Source organism: Poeciliopsis prolifica, unplaced genomic scaffold (genome assembly GCF_027474105.1).
Source record: "Poeciliopsis prolifica strain line A6 unplaced genomic scaffold, Auburn_PproV2 SCAFFOLD072, whole genome shotgun sequence".
Taxonomy (NCBI): domain Eukaryota; kingdom Metazoa; phylum Chordata; class Actinopteri; order Cyprinodontiformes; family Poeciliidae; genus Poeciliopsis; species Poeciliopsis prolifica.
In genome coordinates, this window is record NW_026562447.1 from 1,613,086 (window position 1) to 1,623,905 (window position 10,820).

The window sequence follows — 10,820 nt, forward strand, 5'->3', positions numbered from 1 at the left end:
CCATGAAGCTTATAGGATTGTTCATAATCAAATCTCTGCTGTCATTGCTGGACACATGAACAAGGGTTGTGGTGAAACTGTTTGTGTTTTAGCAAGGTTCCACAGTGATAGTTACAAAATATTTGAGTTTCTTCTCTGTTTTTCGTTAAAGAATAAGTTTTGCACTGAACTACATGCTGTTCTGCACAAAACTGACCAGAGTGGTAAGTGTGGTGTTAGGATCCAGAATTGTAACCAAAGGCACATTTATTTCTGTCTCCTGGTAGATTTTGTTCTGCAGAGTCATGGCCAGCATTGAGTCAATGCCCAATGCTGACAAACAGGAGTCATCATCAATTTTTCCCACGTCTATATTGAGCATTTCACTGACTATTGTCCTCATCGTCTCATAGGCTGTAAAGAAACACTGAACTTTCGGGGGTTTGTGTATTTCATCTTGGATTGCTGTTTCCACTAAAGTCGCCATTCGCTCCCTGAGAGATGGATTTTGGGAAAGGACATGCAAGCTGAGGTTCTTGAAGTTGAATTTGCAAATTACTTGCTGCGGTCTGTTCATAAACAGACACCTTTGAAGTGTCTGATGAACTTCATGTACACCCATTGTCATCATCCCCTTGGACTCCAAGAACTTTTGAAAGTGGCCTTTGTTGAGCAATAGACCAAGATTCAAGGGACCCCAGTTGATGGACTGTCCAGCAAGCCCAAGATTTCTCCGGTAATGACAGAATGTGTCAAGAAAAGCATTGGCTGCTGCATAATTACACTGTGAGGCATTTCCAATGAATGATGAGATCGAGGAGTAGCATACAAAGTAGTTTAATTTGTTGTGAAGAGTTGCAAAATGGAGATTCAGAGTACCACTGACTTTGGGTTTAAGCACCTTTCTGAACAGCGACTCATCGAGGGATTCAATGAGGGAATCATGCAGCACGGCAGCACTATGAAAGACTCCTTTGATTGGACAAGATGGAAACGCTACCCCAATCTTGGTGATGGTATCCACCACCTGCTTTGACTCTGAAACATCACACTGGATGTTTAGGACAGAAACCCCATTTCTCTTCTGAAGGAGATCCAACTGAAAGCGGATTTCATCAGATGGGACACTTCTTGACAAGATTGCAATGCAACCTCCACCGTTGTGTGCAATAAATTTAACAGTCTCCAGCCCCAAACCAGACAAGCCTCCAGTTACAATATAAACACATCTCTGTTCAAAGAGTGGTGCGGCTTTTGTAGGCAAACAGCTGTGAGTACATTTAAGCCAATCCAATCCTTTATCAAGAACAACCTGCTGCACTGTTGCTGTTGTGAAAGAGGACTCAATTCTAGGCTCTTTCAAATGAAGGATCTCCTCCCTATGCGGCAGACAAGCTGGATCGAGGCTTAGTGACAGAAGCCAGTTAGAAATATTTCTTTTTTGTGCCTCTAGATTTGCTTTCTGGAGAACATAAGCCACATCAAGGTGGTGCACATGAATATTTTTATCATTCAATGTAGTGCTGCTTGTGGCCACTGAGAGTGACATGTGACTGCTGAAGACAAAGATGACATGCTTCACAGTGTCACTATTGCCAAACAATCCCTCAAATGATTGACTAAATGGCGGTAGAAAAAGCAAAGCATCAAAATTTGTCAATTCCTTGGTAAGACTAGCTTGACAGGAAACGTTCCAGCCTGATTTGTTTGCTGTGAGGGCAAGAACTTGTATGAGAACAGCAGCTGAGTCTGGGGAGATGATTGCCAATTTTTTGCGCCTTCCTCTAACTTCACACAGCAACCTCTGCAAAATCTCCCATGCAAGGATGAAGAAGGACACACATGGTGTTTCTCGAAAAAAGGGAAATGCTTTTGTGTCATAGCACACAGCTTCAGAAATCAAGATCTTCGAAGCTGCAGGAACTGGATAGCACGAAGCAATTTGGTCCCCCGGTTTTAGAGTTTTGACGTCTTTGCCGACACTTGAAACAATACCACTAAAATCTAAACCCAGAAGATCATGATTCTCTGTCACTTGCTTGTTCCAGTAAAATGTCCTGCCAAAATTGAAATGGGAAGTGCTGACCGGAAAGTAGTCGGACGAATGTATGCAGACATTAGTCAGCTGAATTTCAACTAAGCTTTCTGAAACTGGACTCATATCAGAGTTATTTTTAGAGGCTTGACACAAATTGGCTATTCCATAGGGATTGGTAGTCTGTAGGACAAAGTCTCTTGACTGGCCAATTGTTTTTACCTCTTCACATAAATCACTGTCTTTAATTGGAGTTTGTGCTATCCTCGTTGTCAATGCCTGACCTTTGCTGATCCTTATATCTTGTTGTTGGTTGGTTTTAATTACACAAGCTAATGTTTGAATGTCTTCACTTGTCACAGAAGCCAGATCAATATGCTGGAAATGAATGTCTGCAATCTCAGCTGAGCAGGATCTCATCATACCAGAAAGCACAAAACCAGGACTCACATGGTCCACAATTAGTTCTGTTGATCTGTAAGTTATGACTTTGATGGCACACAAACATTTGCTCTCTTTGACAGCCAAAACAATGTGACGAAATATCTCACAACAAGTCACTAAGCTCTCCAGAATAATTTCAGAGGACAAGTGAGTCAGGTTCTCCACACCCCAAATGAAGAGAACTTTCTCCAGATTCTCATTGCTGGTCAACGAATGAATCACTAGGCTTTTTACTTCATCTGCACTTAACTTCTTTCTGATCCCTACAATGACTGAATCAGTGCATATGTAAGGTCTTAAACCTTTAGCAATGCCCATGTGATCTTCAAAGATGATGGCTTTTATTTTAGAGCCATCCACATCTCTCTCTTCTGCTAATGCAACTGTTTCACTATGAAAAAACAAAGACTTGGTAACATCTGATCTTTGGAGCAAAAAGGAAATTCTTACACCCTTAAATTCCACCAATACCTTCCCATCTTTGGTAGAAAAGCAACCACACACCTCAAGAAAATCTTGAGTCTCTTGAGTTGTCCGAAGATACATGACCATTGTCTCCTGCAGGGGTTCTGAAATAGCAATACTGGCAATCTGTGATGGGAATCCCTGCTTGAATCCTTGTTGTCCCATTGCTACCACTGCAGCCATTTGAATGAAATAATCCAGTAGCACAGGGTGAATGAAATGGTTATGGACTTTTCAGAATGTCCTCTGGAACTTGGAAAGCAGTCACGGCTTCCTTGAATTTGTTGCCAAGATGCACATTGTTTAGATGCCTAAAAAGTGGGCCATACTCAAATCCAGCCTGAGAGAGAAGTGAATACATTTCTTGCTGTGTCAGAATGATTTTGCACCTTTGGTAGATCATATCAAGACAAATGGTTGCTTCCTCTAGCAGTGGTTGCTGTTCCTGACCTTTATGCCTGCATGTGCCTGAGGCATGAACTGCAGCAGGTGACTGTATTTTAAACAAGGCTTTCCCTTCTGATTGTTCCAGTATCATCTTCAGCTTCTTAGAGTTTGAATTGAGAGTAAGCACACTCTCAAATTCTATACTGAGAAAGACTAGAGAGGCAGGCTTCTTTGGCTTCAGGTTGGGCATCACCAAGGCATAAGCTAAGTCAACATAAAATGCCCCTGGCACAATGGCAATGCCATTGTTTTTATGATCCCAGAGATAGGGTGCTGTCTTCAAAGACAGTTCAAATGTGTATTCTTTCTTGTCCCTTTTAATTTGGGACTCAAGTCCATCGCAAAAAACACCAGATGGTTCATTATCTCCCCTTAAGGCTTCAAAATTCACTTCATTCTTTGTGTTGTCAAACTGGTAAACTGGAGGAGTACAGGGTGATATCTCACAGCCCCTGAAGAGCTCCTTCCAGTCTACATTAATGCCAAATTCAAACAGTCTGGCCAGAGTTGAGGAAATGGTGTCACAGTCTTTGTTTGGGTGGACTGATGGGAGAACTTTGGCTTCATTGCCAAGAGTTTCACAGATGTACCTTTGGAGAGCCATTCGAGGTCCAATCTCTACAAAGACCACATTTCCTTTTGCCGGTTTCTCTCTGAAAACAGCACAAAGAGCTTTCTTGAATAAAACAGGCTCCCGGATGTTCTTTGCCCAGTATGTGCCAGAAGTGAAATCCCCATCTGAAAGTCTCTCTCCAGTAACTGTGGAAAACAGGTGACACTCTATGCTTTTAGTATTCAAAAAGCCTATGCTGCTCTCAATGTCATCTAGAATTGGATCCATCATGTGGCTATGGTAAGCAGCAGGGACATCTAAGATACAGAGGAAGATATTTGCATCTGCAATTTAATCTTCAGCATATCATGGAGAGCATCCACTGAACCTGCATCACCTGACAAAGTGCAGGACTGAGGGCTGTTGAAAGCAGCAACACAGATCTTGCCACCAAAGACTGTGAGAACTTCAACAATTTTTTCTACTGCCACATTGTCGATGACAAGCATCTTTCCTCCTGTGACTCTACTCTGAAGAGTACTGCGGTGGTGCAACACTTTCACCGCATCACAAAGAGACAAAAGACCAGAGCAGTGAGCCGCAGCGACCTCTCCAATAGAGTGGCCAAGCATGGCAGAGGGCTTAACACCCCACTGCTTCAGCAGGGTGGCAATCCCAACTTGTACTGCAAAAAGAAGAGGCTGGATAACATCTGGCCTGCTAATATCGACGTCATCACATTCACTCTCAAGGAGTTTACTGATGTTGATGGGAGAGTACGTCTGAAAGGCAATTTCAACTTTTTGGACTGTCTCTTTGAAAGCAAGAACCTGCCTCATGAGCTGTCTGCACATACCCCTGTAGCAAACCCCATTTCCACAAAACACAAAGACAACCTGGATGTCAGACTGAACCGACTGAAACTCCGTCTTTTGTGCCGATTTGAGCTGTTGTTGTAGATCTGAGAGGGAAGATGTCAAAAAGGCTTTCCGATATTTGTGTTTGAAATGACTCCTCCCACAAGCAGAGGTGTATGAAAGTGTCTGAAAGTCAAGTGTGTCACTGCTGCACAGTCTTTGGTGGGTGTCTGCAATGGTCATTATGAGTGATTTCTCAGAAGCAGCTGACAACACAAAGAGTTTTTGCCAAGCTTTTGTGGGAAATACTTGACGAATGTGTTCTCTTAAAATTACATGCGCGTTTGTTCCCCCAAACCCAAAACTGTTGACCCCAGCTAGCCTTCCAAGTGGTTGATTTGCCTCCCATCTTTCTAATTTGTCTGGTATTTTTAAATTCAGGGTTTGTGTATCTACACTTGAGTTGTCTCTGAAATAGAAAACTGAGGGAACAATAGTTTGGCGCTTCATCATTAGGAGTACCTTGATCAGGCCAGCCACTCCAGCTGCAGATTCGGTGTGTCCGATGTTGCCCTTCACCGAGCCAACCCATAGTGTCTCTGAGTCTGGAGGTCTTGCTTTGACAATGACGTTTGAGATGCTAGCTGCTTCTGTTGGGTCTCCAACTGGAGTCCCAGTCCCATGAGCTTCGATGTACTGGACATTTTTGAAATCAGCGTTGGAGTACATTGTCCTGAGTAGCTCCTCTTGTTGCGTCACTGAAGGTTTGGTGAGAGGAGTCACCGAATGTCCGTCTTGGTTGACGGCAGTCTTGCAAATCACACCCCATATTTTATTGCTCTCCTTCAAGGCCTTTAAATAGAAAAGAAAAAGAAAATAATACTGATAAATATTGTTAGATAATCTATGTTAACTACCATGAATTTAAATCTGTCCTTTTAGTTCTATGAGTTCTTCAAGAAAAGAAACAATTAGATGGTCTTCAAGTTTGCAAAATAACAAACAACATAAATCTTTCTAAATCAGACGTGTCCAAAATTTTTGCAACCTGGGCCAGAATCCCTCTAATTGCTCAGGGAGCCATATTGTTTTGGCTCCCCGAGAAAGGCTAAGTGTTTCCTAGCTTTTTGGATCATTTTTTTACCCAAATGATTTGGTCTAGAAAATCTTTTAGTCTATTTCTGACAACAAAAAGAAAAATGTTCCTCAAAAATCCTTCCATCAACCAAATATAATAGAATAAAAATGCTCCAGTCATTTTTCTTAGTACAAAGTTGCTTGATCGCTATTTAGTAGAAAATTACAATTATAGGAAAACATTTACCATTAAAAGAGTTGAATCTCTCACTGAAATTCTCATTCTAAAAAATCAGAAGAGTTTCCTCTGGAGAGCCAAATTCATAGCATTCTTGAACTGCAGTCTGGGGCCCCTCAGAATTGTTCCCCTCAGAATTGTTCCACAAAAGGCCCCTGTGCCACATTTTGGACACCCCTGTTTTAGATGAAACCTCAAACCTTTTTTAGAGGTTTCAGGAGCAAAACGCCACAGCCTTCTCCTCTTCCGTAGCCGTCTGCGCTGGTGGAGAAAGGCTTGCTGGTTCCTTCAGTGAAATCATCCTGGCTTTGCTGAGAGCAACAAACACTCTTGGCTCAATGATGCAGTTAACTCCTCCACACAGCGCCATCTCACAGTCACCTAGAGCAAAGTTGCATACATTAGGATACAATTTTTAATAAATATAAAGTACTTTGTCTCTTTTTTGTCCCAGACCTTCTTTGAAGTGGTCTTGATCGCGAGACATATGAACATATTGAATATCTCTGAACTGTTTACATCAAACTTTGGCTTCTTTTCTAATATTTTTGCTCAATATGTAATAATTTTGTGCTAGTGAAGTCAGTTATCTCTTGGCTATGAATAATTCGTATAGAAAGGCTGCAGAAAATATTAACATTTAATCTAAAACGGAAACTTTTTGACGTATTTATTTTTTACTAATATAGTCATATTTAGCTAACAAGAGGCATTCCTAAATATGTCTAGATTTGCTACTCATCACACAAGAACAGTGGCGTAAATTTCATAGGTTATTTTGGCTTATATTTGACTAAATATTTTGAGATTTGAGACTTAATATAAACAATAAATGTCTACAAAGCACAGTGAGGCGTATTAGTGTTGTCATGCCTAATACGACAGCACTAAAGGAAATAAATTTCCAACAAAAACAAAACAAAAAAATTCAGATTAATCTCAGGTATTTTCTAGAAAAAACTCAGAAATTTCTGAGCTTGAGAAGTAGAACATTTTCTAAAGAAAAAAAAAACAAATTCTGAGATAAATCTTAGAAATTTTCTAGAAAAAAAATAGATATTTCTGAGTTCTTAAAGTTAAAAAAAATGCAAGAAAAAACGCCAACTTTTCAAACTCAGGAAATTTCCAAAAGTCGAAAATGTATTACTCTTGTAAATCAAAAATGTCCAATTTACATTCCTAGCAAATTTTTCCTTTTCAAACTCAGAAATTGTCTTTTTTTTTCTAGCAAATTTGTGAGACTAATCTTAAATTCTTTTAGTTTTTGGCCCTAAAATTTTACAAATAGTTTGATTTATTAAATATAATATAATATAATATAATATAATATAATATAATATAATATAATATAATATAATATAATATAATATAATATAATATAATATAATATATAATATAATATAATATAATAAGGAACTGTGATGGATTTGTTTTGCTCTGGGCAACTGTACATGGAAAGACTGTTGCTTGTTACCAGTGAAATTCATTATGCCAGGAACCACAGTGCCACCTAGCGGTGAATGGAGAAAGTGGCTGCTCGGAAAGATTTCAATCCCAGTTCGTCTTATAAAGTGAGGTATCCAAAAATTATACTCAAGTAAATAAAGTAGTTCTATTTCAACATAATTTTACTCAAGTAAAAGTAAAAAGTAATCCTTCAAGAAATTACTCCAGTAAGAGTAAAAAGTATTTGACACAAAGTCTACTGAAGTACTGAATAACTGATCAAATTGTTAATCATTTAATGTGTAAAGATTACATAATCAGACAGACCAAAATATAACTTTAGATGGAAATTTTGGTAGTTAGTGATTAAATGACAATAATTCATATAAGTAACAAAAATAAACTCAGGCCAAAGAAAAATGGTTCAAAATCACTTTCTTTCAACAAAAAAAATTAGGAAACTTTAATAAATCTGAAAATGTGTGTCTTTGTCTGGTGAATATTTGGTTAAAACATTTTTGTTTTTCATTCAGTGGATAGAAAATCCAGAAATTTTACTCAAGTAAGAGTAGAAATACTTAATGATAAAATTACTCAAGTAAAAGTAAACAGTTTAGCACTCCTAAAAGAACATTTTTGATAAAATTTTCTTTTTGACTCTCCTCACCCTTTTATAAATGCAGGATTTGGTGAACTACTAAATGTACCTATTACTACCAAACTGTTTATATGCATACAGTTTTATATTAATTTACTACAAGTTTTATTTATGTTTGTCCTTTTAAATCCATACAAAAAAAGGCTGTATCTTCAGAAAATCATATTAAAGAACATAACATGTAAGGGAAGATTGTTTTTGAATGCTTCTGCAGACTAATGAGGTAAATTAGAAATGCCTACCTTGCTTTATGGCCTGACAGGCGAGATGCAGAGCCACCAGAGAAGAAGAACAGGCGCTGTCGATAACGAGAGAAGGACCAGTGAGGTTAAAGGTGAAGGAAATCCTGTTGGCTGCGATGCTCACGGCCGTCCCGGTGCAGTTGTAATGTGTTATTGTCTCCGGCTTGTTATCCCTGATCATCTCATAGTCTCTGTTCATTAAACCTGCAGCATTGAAGCAGAACAGGTTAGAAAAATGCTTCCTCACGAGTTGGTGGGTTTAAAATGAGATGAGTTACCGATGTAAACACCGGTTCTGGTTCCGCTGAGGCTCTCCATAGGTATTCCTGCATCCTCCAAGGCTCTGTAGCTGCACTGCAGCAGCAGCTTCTGCTGAGGATCCATGAAGTCCACTTCTACTTCAGGAATCCCAAAAAACGAGGGATCAAACTCATTAAACCTACAGCAAAATCAAAACAGATCTGTCACGACTCAGAGTCACAGAGTTAGGTAGTCCCCAGTAACATTTATTGGAGTAACTTTTCAGGAAAAATTTACTTTTTAAGGACTTTTTATTTTATACTTAGGGCTGGACAAGATGACTGAAAAACGTATAAGTGCCTCATCAGTTAATATTTGACAACAATCCATTATTTTTGTTTAAATATGTGAAACATTACATTTGAAAATTTGCAAGAAAAACAGAAATTTTTAGATCTCAGAAATTTTCTATTAAAAAACATGGAAATCTCTAAGTTTGAACAGCGAAAAAAAAAGTATTGAGAACAATCTCAGAAATTCTCTAGAAAAATAAAGTTTAAAATTTGCAAGGAAAAAAACAGAATCAGAAAGTGGTGGAGTAACCTCCTGTCATATTGTTCTTGAAAAATTTCTGAGATTAATAGAAAATTTTCTGAGTTTTTGTTGCTAATTTTTGACTTTTGAAATTCAGAAATTTCTGTTTTTCAATAATATTTCAGATATCAATTTCAAAACTTTAGACTTTTTTCTTGCAGTTTTTGGACTTTTGAAACTGACATTTCCACTTTTTTTCTAGAAATTTTCTGAAATTGATTTCAAATCTCAATTTCTGTTTCTGAGTTTTTATTGCAAATTTTCCCCTTTCAAAACTAAATATTTTTGGAAAATTTCTGAGATTGATCTCAAAATTTCTGCATTGTTTTCTTGGTAATTTTTAACATTTCAAACTCATAAATTTCCATTTTTTTCTGAAAAAATTCTGAGGTTAATCTCACATTTTCTGAGTTCTTTTTTGTCTCGGAAATTTTCACCTTTTTTTTCTACAATTACCGTAATACACGGTGAAACAATTATTTATTGGTAGCAGTGTAAAAAGAGCAAAACACTAAATATAAGATACAGTTTTCAGGTGACAATAAATCTGAAAATGATGTAATTGACTGGATTTGAGCCCCATTTTGGTCTGTTACCCATAAATAAAGAGAAATATTTTTTCTCCACTTATCAAACCTGATGATTCTCCTCACCCTTTTATAAATGCAGCTTTTGCTGTTTGGCTCTTTCCGGGTTTGGTGACGTCAGCGTCGTGCCAGAAATTGTTGTCGAACCTTTCAGCGGGAATGTCCGACACGCAATTCCTTCCCTCCTGCAGAACTTTCCAGAAATTATCCAGACCCTCGCCTAATGCAGAGTAGAAGACAAAAAATTACCTTTAACAACTAATGTGACCGACAGCAGCCAATGAAAATGTTTCACCTCCAGGGAAATTACATCCCATCCCGATAACAGCGACGTCCTCATCGGCGTCCGCCATCTTTATTTAGGAAGTTGATTGAACGTCTTTAAGCTTTGTCATGGTAAAACTAAAGGAGACTTCTGCAGCTTTTCTTTAACCTGCTGCCGGCTTATAAATGCTGAGACAGTCAGTGGAGAGACAACAGGGGGTTTGTTCGAGTGGTTTTGTTTTTTCTCGGAACCAAATCTCTTAATTGCAGGTTAAAATGATCCATTGGTAACCATTAATTATCCCTGACAAAGGAGCAATCTGTGCATTTCAGTTAATCCGTTTCAGTAGGCGTCCTTTGTTTTTGTTTTTATGAATGCATTTTATAAGTTTATGATCAACTAGTGGATTTTATTTTTGTCTCTATTTGTATTTACAATCTCTGTACTTTTCCTGCTTTGTTCACTGTAATCATTTTTATGAAATGTAAGCTCAAATTTAGCCTAAATTTTAAAATTGCTAATATTTTTTTAAAGAATTGCTTTTATTTTTAGTATTTTACATGTTTTATTTACATAAAACGTGTTCGTTTTATAATGTTAAGACCTTTGGACTTCATTTTTTAAATATATTTTTAAGACATGACGTATAGCAAAACATATTGCTCAAGGTTTTATTTTCAGAAGCGCTTATAT

The 10,820-nt window shown here is 37.9% G+C and overlaps 1 protein-coding gene across 1 annotated transcript; it reads right to left on the reverse strand.

Moving 5' to 3' along the window:
* Positions 1 to 169: 169 nt before the first annotated feature.
* On the reverse strand, positions 170 to 10,215 carry LOC129352081 (mycoketide-CoA synthase-like). The gene is given in 11 exon segments (XM_055020918.1): positions 170 to 312; positions 859 to 1,078; positions 2,465 to 3,158; positions 3,160 to 4,276; positions 4,279 to 5,632; positions 6,296 to 6,387; positions 6,390 to 6,476; positions 8,442 to 8,645; positions 8,720 to 8,880; positions 9,929 to 10,082; positions 10,158 to 10,215. Coding segments are annotated over 11 exon segments (4,284 nt in total).
* Positions 10,216 to 10,820: the final 605 nt, after the last annotated feature.